The sequence below is a fragment of the Tachysurus fulvidraco genome, chromosome 11 (genome assembly GCF_022655615.1).
Source record: "Tachysurus fulvidraco isolate hzauxx_2018 chromosome 11, HZAU_PFXX_2.0, whole genome shotgun sequence".
Lineage (NCBI taxonomy): Eukaryota > Metazoa > Chordata > Actinopteri > Siluriformes > Bagridae > Tachysurus > Tachysurus fulvidraco.
This window is the reverse complement of record NC_062528.1, coordinates 18,069,491-18,089,725: the sequence shown is the minus strand read 5'-3', so window position 1 is coordinate 18,089,725 and position 20,235 is coordinate 18,069,491. Positions and strand designations below refer to the sequence as shown.

General features: G+C 35.7%; 1 protein-coding gene across 1 annotated transcript; it reads left to right on the top strand.

The window, feature by feature from the left end:
• Positions 1-1,252: 1,252 nt before the first annotated feature.
• Positions 1,253-18,315, top strand: LOC113649404 (protocadherin Fat 4). The gene is made up of 18 exons (XM_027157199.2): positions 1,253-1,339; positions 2,130-2,265; positions 3,264-3,423; positions 4,572-4,916; positions 5,534-6,435; positions 6,541-6,712; positions 7,041-7,221; positions 7,680-7,930; positions 8,372-12,706; positions 12,999-13,100; positions 13,189-13,490; positions 13,574-13,659; positions 14,147-14,326; positions 14,594-14,721; positions 14,913-15,130; positions 15,257-15,515; positions 16,258-17,376; positions 17,805-18,315. Exons 4-18 carry the CDS (start codon positions 4,625-4,627, stop codon positions 18,026-18,028), a joined length of 8,751 nt encoding a protein of 2,916 aa, XP_027013000.2. The 5' UTR covers positions 1,253-1,339; positions 2,130-2,265; positions 3,264-3,423; positions 4,572-4,624; the 3' UTR covers positions 18,029-18,315.
• Positions 18,316-20,235: the final 1,920 nt, after the last annotated feature.

Below are 20,235 nucleotides of genomic sequence, written 5' to 3'. Positions count from 1 at the left end.
CATGTCTTACCCAGCACACGCTCCCAGCTGTCCACATAATATAAAAGAAAATGTGATTCATAAGACCAGGCCACCTTCTCAGGTTCGACGATCCAGTTCTGATGCTCACCTGTCAATTTATGCATTTTAGGCAGTGTGCCGGGGTCAGCATGGGCACTCAGACTGAATGAAGATCAACTACTCCTTGGAACATATTTTTGGTAAGTACTACCCACTGCATACTGGGAACACCTCATGAGACCTACTGTTTTGGAGATGGTCTGACCCATTGATCTAGCTATCACAATCTTGCCCTTGTCAGAGTTGCTCATATTATAATGATGGCCCATTTTTCTGTTTCCAAGCACATCAACATTGAGAACTGATTGTTCTTTTGTTGCCTAACATATGCCACCCCTTGACAGGTGCCAAAATAAGGAGCTAATCAATGTTATTCACTTCAACTATCAGTAGTTTAATGTTACAGCTGATCGGTGTATAATCATAATGACAAATTCATTGGACTATATATTAGGAAAGAAGCATCAAGAACAGCCAAGTGAGCATGTCATCTTCAAAACTAAATGAAAAACTAAATTAGGTTATGTTAATATGTTGTACATATTGTACATTAATTTTTTAAACATTTTTAACAGACTAAAAGGAGACATTAAGATGGAAATTATGCAAAAATCTTAAAAAGAAAAACATGATTTTCTTCTACATGTAAAGTAGAATAAATTACCTCATTAAAATTATTTATTTATTTATTTATTTATTTATTTATTTATTTATTTATTTATTTATTTATTTATTTATATATAAATAAAAACGAATAGCTTCACTCTTAAGCAACAGCAATCAAAACCAGCAAGGTTGAGGTTTTTCATTTACAGTGACATCTAGTGGATGTTGTTTATAACAACAACAGGCATTTAGTAATTGTGGTAGGAAAGTATGTGTAATGCATGTAGATAACTACTTATTTATTTACAATCAAAACATTTTTATACATAGACAAGCTAAGATAAGCATTTATCATTTCCTGATTAGAACATTCTGCCAGTGTAAGAATATATCCTCTTTATCATGCCTCTTGTACAGCCAGGCTTTTATTAAGATGTCAGATTCATCCCTTTTTTTGTTGAATGCTTGCCCTCAGAAATAAAAAAACTCATGGATAACGAGTGGCTGTACATAAGTAGCAAAGCATAAAGTTATGTGATGATGTTTAAAAATGTCTTCTATTGATACAAAACAGATTAATATTCTCTGCCATTGTGTTCCTGTTTTGGAGAACTGTCCAAAGCCCATCTGCCGGGCCCCTTTTCACACATCGGCCTCTCTATTCACCTTCTGGGTGAGTGCCATGCTGGTGCCCAGTGAATTGAAAACCTCTAAAAGGAGGGAGAAAAGAGGGAGGGACATGATTTAAATAGATCATTGTCAACTTGACAATAAAGGTGGGCAGACACAGGGAGAGTACAGTAAATATGTAGGAGTAAATACACCGCTGGTGTTGAGTGTGAATTATCAAAAGTGTGGGTAAGCCTAGATGTAGCAGTACTTTGTTTTCATATAAGTCATTTTGTAAAAGAGAGAGAGAGAGAGAGAGAGAGAGAGAGAGAGAGAGAGAGAGAGAGAGAGAGAGAGAGAGAGAGAGAGAGAGAAAGGCACAGATACAGTGTATTCATGCTTTACTTAATTTTGTATCAAGTAAGAAGTCAAGTAAGTCAAAATGACCAACTAAAATGCACTGATCTAGTCTCCAAATGATTTTGCAAAAAAAAAAGTTTAATAAACTATTCAAAGCTCAGTAATGTGTATTTTGATTAAACAGAAGAATTACTGATGAATAAATCGACTGATATTTAAATCAAAACCAACCATTTTTACTGTTAGTATTTTAACTGAAGTGTATTTGTGATTGCACACATTTTATTACAGTTATAACTTTACTCATGCATTTAGATTGACATTATCGTATAGATAGTAATTAGGCAAACTAAAAGCATTAATGTTCTTTTAATGAAGGAAAGGTGTCAGATTTCACTGACAGTTGCCAGATAACTATGCTCCATAAAGCAGGTTTACTTTCCCACCAGGGGCGGACACAAACGGCTTTTTTTTTCCTCTTCATTCCTACACAGCTCTACAGCAGAGCCATTCGTACGATATCCTTCTTTCTCCTGGACTTGCATCAGTTTTAAGGATGTTAAACTTCGAGTACACAGCAGAAATCTTTCATATTTCACTTCTGAAGACATTGGCTACCTGCACAGAGAGGTAAATGGATGCACACAACCAATGGCTTCTTTAGGATTGATGAGCCTCATGTTCCTTGCGCTCTATTTGGTGAGTAAATTCATCAGGTAACTTTAGTGATGCGATCTGAAAATCGGCAGTATTTCAACATAGGTTCAGCGGCTTTGCAATGAACTCACTGAGATTTATGAATGATATTTTTTGACTAAGTGATTTCTAGGCTGTCTTTGATTTGTTCTTGTTTAAAAAAAGGTTATCAACTAATGTAGGTCCAAACTAAGTGTGACTACATTTCTCTTTTAAGTAAAAGCTAAACAGTTAACTAAATAACTAATTCTCCATTATGACATTAAAACTTGAAATGTACTTGAAATTTCATTAAAAATTTCAATTCTTTCAAATTGACGTGTAATTTTTTGGACCTGTGATTTATGAAACATGCCTGTTTGTTGGTTGAATGTTTAAATTATAATAATGTAATTGTATAATCTTTGAAATTTGGTATGTTTTAATAATTTCTTGGGAAGAATAAGTGCTTATATATTTCTACAAAACAAACAAACAAAAAAATAAAAAATAAAAAGACATTATTCAAATAATTTGTCCTCCAGTATATATATTTATTTGTTTGTTTGTATAGTTTTTTATATAAATTCTTTAAATTTGCTTCTAAATGCACAAGTTTATACAAATGTGTTGGTTGATGTCTCAGTGTGAATGCAGTTATGTGATATTTGAATCATGGTATACTTGCTCGGTGTCTTGGGGATTCCAAACAACACACTGAGGCGGGTGAGGGATACTGTGAAAGACAGAAAAACAAGGGCTCACAAAAAAGAGACTTTAGAAATCAAGGGATAGTGTTTCTCCTTTTAGAAAAGGTCACAAAGAGCCTTTATCTTCATGTCTTGGGGGAATTGGTTACAAATGTCACAATACTCAGCGGTTCCCACAGTAGTCATAATGTCAGACTTACAATGCACAAAAATGAATCCAACCATTTCTTCGTGTTTCTACAGATTTTCTGCACACTGTCTGTAAACAGGGTGAATTGCACAGATCTGCCTTCTTCTGCTAATGATTGCCTGAACATCTCCATTCCCCTAAACAGAGCCAGCACTCAGTTATTTTTCTCCAAGTCTGTATATTCTTTTGAAGTGAAAGAAGATACACAGCCAGGTGGGTTTAATTTGAGATTATTTTCCTTTAATTTGCTTGTTCTAAGATATAATCTTTTCTTGTTAAGTTCTAACGACTTACACATAGACATGTTAAAAAAGGTGTTGCTGACATGGCGAACATTTCTGTAAGGAGACAGATTTTTAGATGGAGTCCTCATTGGTGTCATTGCTTTATAATGTAGGAAAGTCCTCAAACTTCGCAATGTTTTTTGTTTTATTAACTTCAAGAAAGAGAAAAAAGAAAGACTAATACAAATTGCATAAACATCTTAACATTAATGACCATAAGATAAGATAAGATAAGATAAGATAAGATAAGATAAGATAAGATAAGATATACCTTTTTTTCGTCCCACAGTGTGGAAATTTCTCTGTTTCAGCAGCAAAAAGTAAGAAAATGCAAATATATATATAAAAAATAGAGACATAATATAATATACAGTACATACAAAACAAAATGTAGAAAAAGAGACCACGAGTAGTAGTTACACTGAAAAATATATTGCACATAGGTAATATTGCACGTTTTTAAAAATTTCTGTTATTGCACATGTTTAAAATACTTTGTTATTGTTTATTATTGCAGTTAACCAGTAATAACAGTGTGTTTTATGATGGCTGGTTCACTGCCAGCCATTGATTGTAAAGTCTAATAGCAGCAGGGAGAAAAGACCTTTCATTTGTGTCACATATGTTCCACAACATAATATGTATAATGAATGTATAATATATGAATAAAAAATGTATATCACATTCTAACAAAAAATATTGTGGTATAAAAGGAATAGAATGATTTTAGGGTGCTTATAGTAACTCGCTTTGTTTTTAAATTCCCTTCTTAATACCAGGACTGTAGCCTGGGTTACATACAAATCATTTATTGGTATGTGTTGTGCAGCATTCCACAAATACAGCCTATTGTTTCTCCATGAGATTGAGTGCCACCTCCTAGTGAGCATAATCTTTATTGACCTAATTCACCACTAAATTCTCTCCACAATATGCAATAAACTGGAATATATGACACTGAAACCTTTAGCATATGACATGAGATTATGCATTTTTTTTAATCAGTCAAAATCATTATGAAAGCAAGACCGTCTAAAATGGAATCCCTGTGTGTCCTTGATCTGTCCTCTAACACAGGAACAATTGTGGGACATCTGGAAGCAGTGCATAATGAAGGACACAGGAGCTTAATGTATTCTGTGCTGGAGGATGATGGAGATGGCCTTTTCCTCCTCAACCCACATTCTGGAGAGTTCCTTTTATCCCGCATGCTGGATTTTGAGGCAGAGCAATTCTACATCCTAACAGCAGCAGCGCAGTACAGGGATAGACAGCTTACTAGGGTCAGGGTCTATTTCAATGTGGCTGACGTCAATGATAACCCACCAGAATTCAAACTGAATGTCTACTCTGTGTCCTTGCAAGAAGATGCACGTATTGGTCTGTGTTTCTTCAACCTGAATCTCTCAGACACTGACGATGGTTAGTATAAATGGTGCAGCATTGCAAATGTTACTTTCTCACTGGTTCTAATATCAGGCTTTTATCATATCTTATATAATGCTTTTTAGATGCTGGAGTACAATAAAGACATTAAATAAATAAATAAATAAATAAATAAATAAATAAATAAATAAATAAATATCTGCTTGGAGTAGCTGACTCATGCTGTCATGTGTTTGCTTCAGGAGTTAAGCTGTGAGGTTTACGCATTTGGTTTGAAAGGCTTGCCCCAGCTGGAATGGTGGAAGCAGTCTCATTAAGTCTTACGTCATAGATCCTTTGTAGCCTCCCAGAGAAGATGAATAGAGGAGCTGTCTCAAGGGAGCTGCCTGCCTGAGCTAACAATGAAAAAGCCCCTCTGCTTGCTTTGTGTTGTCTTTAGGACAGCAGACTACACCGTAGACTTTTTTGGACACATTAAATGCTCATAGGGTTGAAGTAAATAGACATTTTACATGGTTATGGCTTAAACGAAGGACTCCGTCTAGCTTTCTGGGCAAAAGCTTTACAGACATATGGCACATACATCTGTCAACAAACTAGGAATTTAATTGTATTAACATTCTGTGTTTTCTCCATTTTGTCTTCATTTGCAGGAATAAATGGAGAACTGGATACGGCCATAATATCAGGAGACAATGAAAACATGTTTTTAATAAATCAAATGAATAATCTGTGTCTTAAACAAGAATTAGACAGAGAGAAAAGTGCATCATACAGTCTTTTAATTCAGGCCAATGATCGTTCACTACCTGAAGACACACGACTCACAAGCACTGTACGTGTTTCTATTTATGTTGAGGACATTAATGACAATGCTCCAGTCTTCATATCAGACAACACTGTTTCCTGTTCAGAGGATAGCCCTCTTCAGTCTATTGTTACCGTTATCCAAGCAGTCGATGCAGACTCTGGAGCCAATGGGGATGTTCTTTACAGCCTAGAGAATTTAGGAATGGGCTCGTTCAGCATCAGTCGCACAACTGGAGTCATATACTTGCAGAAACATTTGGACAGGGAGCTTGAAGAGGTAATTACAGTAACTGTAACAGTCAGAGATAAAGGATCTCCTCAGTTGTCCAGCTCTATGAACCTGACAGTGCTTGTTGAGGATGTCAATGACCATGACCCAGTGTTCTCACAGGCCTCATATAGTGTACTTATATATGAAGACACTCCTCGTGGAGCAAGCCTGCTAACCATTCAAGCAAGTGACAATGACACTGGGAATAATGGTGAAGTGCGGTATGAGATCTCCGAGAGTGGCTTTGTAGTGGATAAAGTCCTGGGAATTGTCTCAGTAGTACAACAGTTGGACAGAGAGAGGATTTCTTTCTATTCATTTATTGTTACAGCAATGGATAAGGGGGATAGTATAAGATCTTCAACAGCCACCATCAATATCACACTACTGGATGTAAATGACTGTGTTCCTGTTTTCTTCAAAGATTTGCTCACTTTACATGTATTGGAGAATGAGCCTTTGCAGAGCCATCAGGTTTCTATTCTTTTACAAATCCACAAAAATAAGACTAGCATTTAATAGTTAGGAATTCACAATAGAAATAACTGCATAATTTGTAAACACTTTGTCTTTTTTCAGATTGCTGCATTTGATGAAGACCTGGGAGTTAACAGCCATTTAACATACTTTATAGAGAATGGAAACTCAGAGTTGTTCATATTATATCCAAATGGAACATTCCAGATATTACAAAATCTTGACAGAGAGGTCCAAAGTCACCACAAAATAACGATTATTGCTGTTGACTCAGGTAATAAAATGTTTTATTATCTGTTGATACAGCAGAAAATAACTAAACTATGTAATAATCAAATAAGTTGAATGTTCTATGCACATTTTTCAGTCTTTTATGGCTACTTATACCTAGGCAGTGTATCTATTGTGGTGTGAATGATGTGCATGTTATTATATGATTCTCTGTGGTTTACCACAAGAGACATGAGTGCAAAAGGATCCTGATTTATATGAAATGCTGTGAATCTTGCTTTGTGTTGAAGCTGTAAAATTTAAATCATAAAATAAAAAGGTCCTTATGGCCGTTCAGTTAAATCCTGGTCATTATGGTTTTTACTTTCTAGGATTTCTAGCACTGACAGGAACAGGAACAATACATGTTCTTGTTGAAGATGTCAATGACAATGAACCTCTGTTTGATGATCATGAATTTAATACATTTATATCAGAAGATGACCCAGTTGGAACGATATTTGCAACAATTACTGCCACAGACAAAGATATAGGTATAAATGGGCAAATATGGTAAGTTGTAAAGTTTTCTCCAAATGTTAAAATAATATGTAGCCATATGTATTAATGGTTCTGATGTAAGCCTGGGAAAACCTTCATATCATGAAATTCTAACATTTCCTGTTACAGCTTTACCAGAAGTAAAGGATGTTTTTTATTGTATAGTATAGTATAGTATAGTATATTTATAGTATAGTTTAAAATCTGTTTACCCCAAAAGTGAAAATTTTAATTTTAGATTTATCACTATTTTTCTTATTGCGCTGGTTAAACTTCCCTAAAATGATCTTTGCAGGCCAATTGCCTACGAAACATATCCTTATCATTTCTGTGAAATATATTCATGGTTTCTTATTTGGCTGTTCACCAGAATTCAGCCATAATGGCATCTGATGTGCTTTCCCAGACAGAAACATATAATGTATGTCCTAAATAAATGTATTGCAAACTGATTCCCATATTTTATGCAGGTATTCTTTAGAAGAATCCAGTGCACCGTTTTCTATAAATGAAACAAGTGGAGAGCTATTCAACACTGGTGCTTTGGACAGAGAAACAATTGCCTCCTACAATTTGACAGCAGTTGCCCATGACGGGGACTACAGATATTCTCTCTCAAGTTCAGCTACCATACACGTGACTGTATTGGATGTGAATGATAACCCACCCCAGTTACTCTATGGACCATATGTGGCCAATATTCCTGCTGAACTGGCCAAAGGTAAGAGTTTATTCTAGGACCGGGCATTGTCATTTAATTAGGGTGACTAGTCTTGATGTCCAGTTGTAAAACAGATAATTTTGGGTTCTATTACAGCTGATTTAGCATCGCTAAGGGAATCTTAGGCACTCCATTTAATTTTACACTCTTACTCCAAATAGAAATCAATGAAGCATATGCTCGTGCTTGGATTATTTATTAATTTTTTACCTCTTTTGGTATTCTATTAGAAAAGCATCACATGATGACAGATATAAAACATATTTGGGTAGAGATTGTGTACATACAGCAAAACTGAAACAACTAATAATAATAATAATAATAATAATAATAATAATAATAATAATAATATATATATATATATATATATATATATATATATATATATATATATATATATATATATATCCTTTGGAAATGTATTTTATGACTGTCTTGCAGGTTCAGTAGTGTGTGCAGTGATAGCCATGGATGCAGACGAAGGAAAGAATGGACAGCTGAACTTCTCTCTTTATGGACAACATGCTAATCAATTTTCTATCAGTTCTGACCGAGGAACTGTATACACCATAGATGCCCTCAAAAGAACAAGAGACATCACTGTCAATATCCGTGTGCAGGATGGAGGCGCCAATCCTAAAATGGACACCACTACCTTGACTGTGCGATTTCAAAATGCTTCAGATTTTCCCCAACTTGCAGTACATATCATTCAGCATGTGCTCTCTGAGGACACACTTCCTGGAACCATGGTGGCAGTAGCCACAGCAGACACAAATAGATTTGGACCTATATCTTTTTACTTGGCAACTGGAAACATTGGAGAGGTATTTGAGCTGCATGAAATGACTGGTGAGATGAAAGTGAAAAGATCTTTGGATTTTGAAAGCAACAAAGATTTTCATCTTTTAGTTGAGGCTAGAGACTCAGGTGTCCCACCGTTCTCCACTTATGCTGAAATGTATTTAAATATTAGTGATGTGAATGATAACCCACCTGTTTTCATGGAGGAAGAATATAGGTGTGACGTGTTTGAGAACTTACCTGTGGGTTGGGTATGTGATGTGGTAGCTATTGATGCTGACTCTCATGCATATGGACAAGTACAGTATACCATTTTGTCTGGAAATATTAATGGTGCATTTAAAATAGATGAAACTCATGGCGTACTTAGAACAAAAATGAGTTTAGACAGAGAGCGGATACCAGAGTACCAAATCATTATTAAAGCTGTAGATAAAGATGACAATAGGTACACTGCTACTGCATTAGTAAATATAGTTGTTCTGGACACAAATGACCATGCACCTCGTTTTTCAGAGATCTTCTTTATAGAGGTTTCTGAGAATGCACCAATTGGCTTTCCAGTGATAAACATAACAGCCTTGGATGAAGATGTTGGTGTTAATGCTATCATTTCTTATTCCATTCAAGATCAGATTGACCAAATGCCTTTCAGTATTGATAAAAATAGTGGAACAATATTTGTGGTGGGCCCTTTGGACAGAGAGCATCAAGACCATTATATTGTAAGAGTTAATGCAAATGATTCAGCTTGGAGTATCAGTACAGATGTCACCATAATCATCACAGATATCAATGACAATATACCATTTTTTTCTCAGTCCAACTACTTTGTAACCATTCCTGAGACTAAAGACAAGGATATGTTCCTATTAAAAGTCAAAGCCATTGACAGGGACCGTGGACAAAATGCCCAAATTCTGTATTTTATAGAACCACCGAGTGAGAATTTCTTTGTTAACATATCTACTGGAGACATCTCTATAAAACAACAGATTATTCTCAATGAACATGAATCTCAAAGCTTTAATTTTAGTGTTGTAGCTGTAGATTGTGGCTATGTACCTCTGAATAGCTCAGTCATGGTCACTGTAATGTTTGTACAGTATAATTATTTTCCACCATCTTTTCTGCCCTTTATGCCATATATATCAATACCTTTTACACTGCCTATGGGAACAGAGGTTATCCAGTTAACGGCCATAGATCCAGACTTTCCAAATAAGAACAATAATGTTGAGTACATCATCGGTGGAGGAAATGCATCAGATTATTTTGAGGTGGAACATTTTACTGGGAAAGTACGACTGAATAGAACATTCAGGCAAAGTTTTAGCACTTTCCTCAATCTTGTAGTTACAGCAAGAGACTACGGCTTCCCTCCCCTTTCTTCCCAAATTGACATCAGATTGGAAGTTACACAGGAAAATTTGTTCACTCCACATTTTTCAGAAAATCATGTTGCATTTTCTGTCCCTGAAAACCTCCCTTTGGGGTCAGCAATTGGGAAAATTCAAGCACAAGACCAAGATCCTGGTTTAAGTGGACAGGTGTCTTACTTGATTAATGGTGGAAATGAGGATGGACTGTTTTATGTGGAGCCTCTTTCTGGACTGATTAAGCTAGCTAAACCACTTGACTTTGAGGCAGAAGAAATTCATCATATTCTTATTATTGCTAAAGATGGAGCCTGGTTCTCTAAGACCGGGAGAATTAATGTCACCATAAATGTTACAGACATTAATGATAATCCACCAGTCTTTACTTCTACTGAGTACATGACTTCTGTCTCAGAAAATAGTGCATTAGGTTCTACAGTGATTCAGATCATTGCCACTGATAAAGATTCTGGACGTAATGCAGAGGTAACATATTCACTATTATCAGGACATACAGATTACTTCACGTTGGATTCCGTAAATGGCACTATAACCACGCTGGAGATTTTTGACTTTGAACAACAGCAGAGTTTTGAACTTAACATCAAGGCCTTTAATTTAGATAATCCAGTTTTATATGATATAGCACATGTTACCATTCAGGTAATAGATGTCAATGAATATATCCCAAGTTTCCAGAGACATTTCTACAACTTCTCTGTGCCAGAAACCATTCCATTGCAAACAGAGATTGGAAGCGTTGTGGCTACAGATTATGACTTGGGGTTCAATGGTAAGATTTATTACTTACTTTTTGGTCAAGGTAAAAAAGCTGGCTTTGTAGTTCATGAAAGGAGTGGGAAAATATACAGCTTCAAAGACATGAGAAATCAAGTACAAAATCATGCTGCTCTCCACATAATTGCTAAAAACAGAGGTAGCATTTCTGGTTTCAATGTTGATGAGGCCCTTGTTCACATACATGTAATTGATGAAAACGATCCTCCAGAGTTTGATTCTGCTATATACACAGTAAAGGTACGTGAAGATACTTCAGTTGGGACCTCTATAGCTAAAGTAAGTGCTTCAGATCAAGATGTGGTACTGAAATGGGGCAGGTTCTGCTATGGCATAGAAAGCGGAAATGTTAACAACTCCTTCAGTATTGATCCTGTCAATGGAATTATCACAGTAAACAATGAGCTTGACAGAGAGTTATGGCCTTTTTACAACCTCACAGTTGTGGCTGTGGATGAGGGCTCACCTCCTGTAACAGGCAGCACATCTGTAGTTGTTACCGTTATTGACATCAATGATAATGCCCCTAGACTTATATCCACAGATGGATTTATAAGGGAAAATCAGCCACATGGTACAATAGTGGCTACACTGACAGCCACTGATGATGATCTCCCTCCAAATCAAGGTCCTTTCACATACTGGCTAATAAGGCCTGCCTTGAGAAACAGTTTTACCCTGACATCTGACGGAGTTCTCTTTACTTCCAGACCACTGGATCGTGAAGTCAATCCTTTTTTTGATATACTCGTGGTAATCCAGGATGCAGGTTCCCCTCCCTTGTCCTCCACCACCATGTTTCATGTCAAAGTTCTAGATGAAAATGACAATTCACCAGTACAAAGAACCATCAACATTTTTGTTAAATATTATGGAACCTTTTTCCATGGAGGACTGATTGGTAACGTGAGACCAAATGATCTAGATGAATTAGATGTGTTTAACTGTACTATTATAAATGGACATATGAAGATGTTTAGTTTTCCTTTTGGGATGTGTGACTTGTGGTCCGCTCCATTTCAAGGAGAGGCAACTCACAATATCACTGTTGAAGCAAGCGACCACTTCCACCCACCAGTAAACAACAGCATCTATGTAAATTATAAAGGATTTACCAATTTGTCATTAGACAGTTGTGTCTTATTCTATGTTTCCTTTGCCAATCTTGAAAACTTCTTGTCACTGAACTTCCTTAAGTTTGCAAAAGCTCTGGATAGTCTCTTTAATCTACAAGCATCAAAGAGCCATGTATTTGGAATGAGGATACAAGGCAATGAAACAGTTATTCTTGCAGCAATGAAAAGTTATAATGGATTATATCTGAGTGGAATAGTCGCAAGTGGAATCTCACGCATGCATAAGAAGTTACTTGAGGTACAGAGCAATTTGACTATTTCTCAAATAACCAGCGACCCATGCTCACTGAAACCCTGTCAAAATGGTGCCACCTGTAACAAAAATATCCACATCACTCAAGATGTTGCTGTTTTGGAAAGTTCTCGTCTCATATTTGTGTCTCCCCAATATGCAGAGGTTTTTAACTGCTCATGCCCTGCTGGCTTTACTGGAATTAGGTGTGAGCATGATATAGATGAATGCTTGGAAAGTCCTTGTGAAAATGGAGGAAGCTGCTTTAACAGCCCTGGAGGATTTCTATGCCATTGCTCAGAGAGTTTCTCTGGACTGCATTGTTCTATTGCTGATAACGAGTGTCAGAGAGTAGTGTGTTCAAACGGTGGGACATGTTGGAACATACAAGGAGGATTCTTCTGTGACTGCAGACCTGGATATGAAGGTAACTGGGACATTTTTATTTATTCCTAAATGGAGTAAGTAATGCCTGTGTTTGTACTGTAAGGGTTTCCAGTTGGATCTCTGATTTCCTCTTTTGTTTCCATAAACATTGCCTTGGCTAAATTACTAGGTGTGAATGTACGTGTGAATGCGTATGTACTGTATTGTGACCTGTAATGGGCTTCATAGGCTTAAGATCCACTGTAACCCTTTGTAGGATAAAGTTCTTTAACTAAGATGAAAGAATGGAATAGAGATATTTTGAATACAATAATACTCTTTATTTTCCATAGGAAGATTTTGTGACTACATCATAGATCATTGTGCATCATCTCCTTGCCTCCAAGGGCAATGCTCAAATTTTTTAACAGGGTATGCTTGTCACTGTCCATTTGGTAAGATGCATTTTTTTCATGTGGCATCATTGTAACCTAGTTTTTATTAACACTAGAAACATAATAACTAACAATGATTTATTCCCAGGTGTCACTGGAGTTAACTGTGAAGAGCATAGTTATGGGTTTGAGGAATTTTCCTATTTGGAATTTCCCCCTTTAAATCCTAGATACAATTTTATCTCTCTGGAATTTGCAACTGTGAAACAAAACTCTTTGCTGTTGTACAATCCGGGAGATCCATCATCTTCAGAGTTTTTTGCACTTGAAATTGTGGATGGACAGTTACGCCTCTCTTTTGATCTTGGATCAGGGGTTACAAGACTCGAAACAATCAAACCAGTGGCTGATGGGAGCTTCCACAATGTCACTATTAGGAGAATTGGAAATGTGTGTCATTTATCTGCACAACAAATATGTATAACATTTATACTTATCGTCATCATTAATCCTAAATGTAAGACTTTTTGCAGATAGCCTCTTTGGAGGTTGACAGCTGCAGTGCTGAAGAGCCCAGAGATTATTGTTTGTCACAGCATGAAGGTATTGGAACCCAGAGGTAGGATATGGTGCCATGCCTGTTTTAGTTAGAAAGTATCTACATTATTTGGTTAGTGTCTCTACATACTTTAAAATGAGGACAAACTGGTGAACAAATGAAATCCATTTTGTTAACCCAACAGGTTAGTGAAAACTCCAGCGTACTGCCCAGTCCCATGTATGATGTATTTAAACATACAAATTAAATGAAATCAATAAATCCATATGAAGTTGGGTTTATTTTTATATGTTTTCTAAACCTTCTTGTTCACCAAGCAGCTATAATTAAAAAGTAAATGTCCCAGAGACTAAATCTACTTGTCCCAAGTGCTTAAGCAAGTGATTTGTCCACACCTGACTTAGTAATAGAATGCTTATCAAATACTATATATTATATACTACTACATTTTATTAGTCACTGTTACTTGTATTATCTTATATGAATAGTGATATATAGTAGAAACCGTGTAATTGTAAAACTTGTATATTGTCATTTTTGCATGCAGGACTCTAGATGTTAGAAATAATAACCTAACACTGGGAAGTGTAAAGTCCATTGATGTGATTTTGCTGAGGCCTTATCAAGTGAGAACTCATAACTTTGTTGGATGTGTGAGAAATATGAAATTGAACGATGTCTTTCTTGACACTTCAAAGGCTCTAGCATTACACAAGATACTTGAGACGTAAGTTTTAGTATATAATGGTATAATGGTGGTACAATAAAAGTATGAAAAATATTGCAGATTCATCTTGTTTAATATAAAACTGTCTTTCATGATATTGGCTTTAGTTACATTATAATATTTTCCAATTTTAATATATATTACATTCCTCCATTCATTGTTCCATTCCACTCTTCACTTTATTCTGATTAGAGTAATGATGAATCTGAAGCCTATCTCAGGAATGCATACTCCAAAATGATCTAATTTTCTGTTTGTATTTTGTAGTTGTCCACGGCCAGATGTAGCTCCATGCAGCAGCAGTAAATGTCTTAATGGAGGTGTTTGCCATGATCTCTGGTCCCATTACTACTGCCAGTGTGCTGAGAATTTTACTGGACCTAACTGTGAAAGCAGTAATACATTTTATTCTTGTCTAATTGTTTTTCCCTTTCTTTCCAATTACAAATAATTTATCTATTGTTAATTTTTATATTATAGTATATAATGTATATAATATTTAATACTATTATTATATGAATATGACAAGATCAACTTTGAACAGAAAAAAAATCATTGCTTACTTATTTGCTCAACTTACTCATAGATGTCTCCGAGGATCATGGATTATTTCTTAGTGAGGGGACATACATTGAGTTTGTTGTCAAGGAAAGCTACATTAGAAACCAGTTATTTCAAGCCTTTCTAGATGAAAAACATGGGGCCATTCAAGGGTTGGTCAGTTTTGAGATCAAAATGAGGACAATCAAAAAGGACAGTGTTTTGATTTTTTGTCAAAGCAAAGCGGTGCACCTAGAACTTAAGGTAAGCAGTTTGACTTAGAATGAAATAATACGTGAAATATTAGCAAAAAAGAAATATACACACTGATTTTAACAGCATAGTTAGCACAGAAATGTTTAATCTCTTTGATTTTTTTTACCTATTCAGATACTTGATGGGAAACCTCTGTACAAATTCACACATTTAATGTCAGGACAAGAGTGGGAGCTTGGTGTAGGGACTAGTGTGTCAGATGGACAATGGCATGTCCTTCTCTTGCACAGACATGGATCAAACATCATTTTACTCCTGGATCAGCAGCTTATTAAGAATATCACCCATAGCTTCATTAGCCAAACTTCTGTTTTAGTAGAGATGATCACTCTGGGGTCAGCAGCATCTGGCGGGTCAAGAGATCGAGATTTAGGTCAGTAGTTCAATTTAATTCAATTTAAGTTAAGTTTAATCAAGTTTATTTGTACTGTATAGCGCATTTTACAATTGACATTGTCTCAAAGCAGCTTTTCAGAACATAAACATAAACATTTACAGAACATAAACATAGAACACAAGGTTATTATAAATAGAATAAAAAAATCAAGATTAATTTTAGATATATTTAAACAATAATATAAGTAGTATACAGTATATATCATTCATTCATTCATTTTCTACAGCTTATCCGAACTTCTCGGGTCACAGGGTACAGTACATTTATGTTGTGGTATATCTGATACTGATGTGTGACAATATAATTGATTCAAATGGCTATGTAAAAACTGTATCATTCTACTTAAGACACAAAAATGTAAAAAAAAAAAAATTGGAAAAAAAAAGCATTACAGAAATATAGATGTATTGAAAGAAACCAGACACTGAGTGAAAATATTTCATTTGTGTCTTGAAAGAATTTTTAGTATATGCATAGTTTGAGTAAGAGTACTGGGATGAGCACAGTGCAGTCTTTATGATTACAGTAACAGTTATTAAGTACAAGTCTACAGTATCCAGGTGAGATTATCCACTAAAGCAGGGGTAAGACCTAATTACAAACTGTTTTATTTTTTGTGTGTGTTAAGCAATAGAAAATCAGGATAAATTATGAAAAGTCTGTTGTCATCTTAAATTGATTTGCAAATTTCTTTTACCTTCCTCCCAAAATCCTTAAGATTTTGTAGGATGTGTGGACTACATCAAACTAAATGGATATATCCTACCCTTCAACGGGCACAATGAGATTGTAGAGGCAAAACCCAGTCCTTCACTCTTCCAAAAAGACTGCGTGTCTGCAGATCACTGCATCCTTTCACCTTGCTTTAAGGAATCCTGTCTGACTCATTCTTGTCTAAGTAGCAGTGACTGCATTTCATCATCTTCTGAAAATGGCTGGTGTTTCTGTTTACAAAATGTAACTTTTTCAATGTGCCTGCCATGCTCATCTCACACTGAGTACAAAGAAGACTGTCTTCAAACTGTGAAACATCCCCCATTATGGATCATTGCTATTGTATTTCCTATAACTCTCATACTACTTATCTTAAGCCTCTTCTTTGTCCTGAAAAGACGAGGAACACTGTGGAACATCAAACACAGAACTCAACCCTGTATCACAGAAAAAACAAAGCAGCATGGCACAGATAATGTGGCATTCAGTCCTGACAATGATAATGGTGTTCAAAACAATTCTAATGAGAACAAGAAACCAGATCTGTTAGTTGCAGGTGAACTTAGTCAGCGAGTTGAAAGCTTTAGTCATAGCCATCTTACAGGGTTTGGGGGAAGTGAGCTAGAGTATTATGAAATTGACAGTACATACACAACTTCCTGCTCTAATATGAAGCCCCTGAAAATAAACACAGATATCTATGATAGGTTAGGCCTGCTTGATAGTTCTGGAAAAGATGGTCCTCCACAAACACAAAATTCTCAAGTTTCTCCATCCATGTGTGAAGAACCAACAATGATGGAGTCTCAGACCTATCCTGAATCCTCAGATCTTAGACATGGCATAGCATATACTACAAGAATGTGTGGTAAAGTAGATGCTGGATGCAAAAATCATCAAGACCTCCTCCTTTCCAAGTTTACCCCTGAACTATCAGATCCTCCTCGTTTCCTCTCGGTGGATGAGGTTAAAATATTAAGCATTCCACTAGGTCAAGCCAAAGTGGGAGAGAGCTCATCAGAAAGTGACAGCCACAGCTCCTTTACTTGCTCAGAATATGATTGTGAGAAAGAACTCTGCTTTATCAGTGCACAGGACAAGATCCACGAGCATGTGAAAGAAGGTACGTACCATAGAGGACAAAAAATTATCACAATATTGTTTGAGAAGACTGTTATACAACAATTTTAAGCTTCATTTTTCATATTAACTTTAGTGAAGCACAGAGTTGCTGCAAAATTTGGTGACTTTTTACACCACTTTAGCAAAAAAAGTTTTGTTTTTTTTTGCACTTGATATCGCTCTCCAGCTTATATTGTAATAATTATATAATTGTGTAAACCCTGCCTGAGTTGTATTTACAAAGCAGGTGTTCCCACCATCTAATAACTTCCTAAGACAGCAAGACATTTTCTAGTAAAATGTTGTACTTTCATTACAAAAAGGTCAACAACGCCATGTCCACCATTTAAAAATGTACAGATCTGTCTTTAACTAGAAATGTTCTTTTAGTCACTGAGCTGTATGCCCATTTTTTTCTCAATGTTACAGACTGGTCAAGAGGACAGCTCATACTGGCTGTTCCATCACCTTTCAGAGACATCCAGATTCCACCAGATAGACCTGCTTCTGAGAATATGAAGCAATGGGAGAGCCTCCTGGACCTAGGGGTCCATTTTAATACATACTCAGATGTTTTTGAGGACATAGCAAGGCTCCCTGTCATTCAAGCACAAGATTGTGATCTTCACAGTGATGAAGAACATATTATTTAAAAATGTTATTAAAGTAACTATAAAGTTTGAGGGTTTTTTAATATATATGCAAACAGTGCATATATATAATGTTTAGCATAATTTTTCCATATTTCTTATGTCAGTGTGCTCTCTTCCTTTTGATTGGAAGTTGAGTTATAAATGCATGTTTATATACTGTTAACACACTTCCACTATCCCCAGAAAAATGGTATGGTTTCTATAACAATATAGCATCAGCAACATGATATTCTGGTACATTTTATCTCTTAGTTTGAACTATTTTTACTGTATATAGAAATAAACATAATTAACTTAGCAATTTCTGTTGCCATTTTTCATTTCTGCTAACACATATTCAGAATTCAGGTTTTATATATATATATATATATATATATATATATATATATATATATATATATATATATATATATATATATATATAGCCAATGTTTTATTCACAATAGAATATAAATAACATAAATATTTTACACTTTTATCCACTTATGAGCTCATTTTTATGCCTGCTGTTTACCATGGAGTTGCATCGCCTCTTTTTTTCAAAACAGTTTGCAGACATCTGGGCATGGATGTTATAACTTTCTGGAGTTTTGGTGTTGGAATTTGGTCCTCTAAAATCTTTATATACCTTTCAGCATTCATAGTGCCTTCCAAAATATGCAAGCTGCCCATACCGTATGCACCTATTCACCCGTATACCATTAGCAATGCTGACTTTTGGACTGAACATTGATAACACACTGGAAGGTCTCCCTCCTTTTTAGCCCAGAAGACACGGCGTCAATGCTTTCCAACAAGAATGTTGAATTTCGACTCGTCTCACCATAGAACACTTTTCCACTTCGAAACAGTCCATTTTAAATAAGCATTGGCCCACAGGACATGACAGCGCTCCTGGTCCTTGTTCACATATGGCTTACTTTTTGCATGATAGAGCTTTAGTTGGCATCTGCAGGTGGCACAGCGGATTGTGTTTATTGACAGTGGTTTCTGAAAGTATACCTGGGCCCATTTAATAACGTCATTGGAACATTCATGCCGATGAGTAAAGCAGTGTTGTCTGAGTGCCTGAAGACCACGGGCATCCGATAAAGTTCTTTGGCATTGTCCCTTATTCACAGAGATTTCTCCAGTTTCTCTGAATCTTTTGATGATGTTATGCATTGTAGATAATGAGATTTGCAAAGCCTTTGCAATTTGACATTGAGGAACTTGTTTTTAAAGTATTCTACCTATTCAATCTATTTACACACATTTCTTTTTTTCTTTTTTTTTTTTTTTACAGATTTTAGAGCCTCTGCACATCTTTACTTCTGAGAGACTCTGTCTCTTTGCCTCTCATTTTATAGCTAATCATGTTACAGACGTGATATCAATTTACTTACTTAGTTGCTAGATGTTCTCACCGCTTTTTTTAATTTCTTGCTTTTTCAAACATTTATTGCCCCTGTGTGTCAGGACTCAACCCGGACTTTTGGCCACGTGCTGTTTTTGTTTATCTTCTTCGTCACGTGTCTGCCCCGCCCTGTCTTCACACCTGTTCCTTATTGTTTCATCGTGTCTTTTTATATTTAAGTGGGCCGCGTTGCCGAGTGCAGCGCGGAATCATTAGTTACGTTTACCCCTCGTCATGTCTAGTCTTTGTTAAGTGTCTTCATTTGTATTGCTTTAATTATCGTCTTATGTCGTTGTCTTTATTATTTATTAAACCCCTTTCCTTTGAAGCTATCCTGCAAACGGGTCTGTCTCCATCCGCTTCCGGCTGTGACACTGTGCCAGATTTTTTGAGTCCATCAAATTTGAAATGAGCTAATTTAGTAGATAAAAGTGTAAAATATTGTCTCATGTGATTTGCTTTTTAGTTTTAATTTTATTCAAATTTAAAAAAACGTCCCAACTTTTTTGTAATTTGGGTTGAATATATATATATATATATAGCCCACAGGATAGTTACTTGTCGAGTTACTTGTCAGAGTAAAATGAACAAAAGCCTAATCAATTTCAATTGTAGTCAGAGACTGATCAGGTGAAGAGAGGGCACATGTTTAAATCAAAACAGGTGGCTTTTACCTTAGGTGATAAAAAAAACAAAACAGGGCAAACAATTGCAATTTAAAAAACAGATAGTAAAATGTCAAAATGTGATCATTGAATAATTTTCTTTAAGCTTTTACATATATCAAAACGAAATAGACAACCTATCCTGA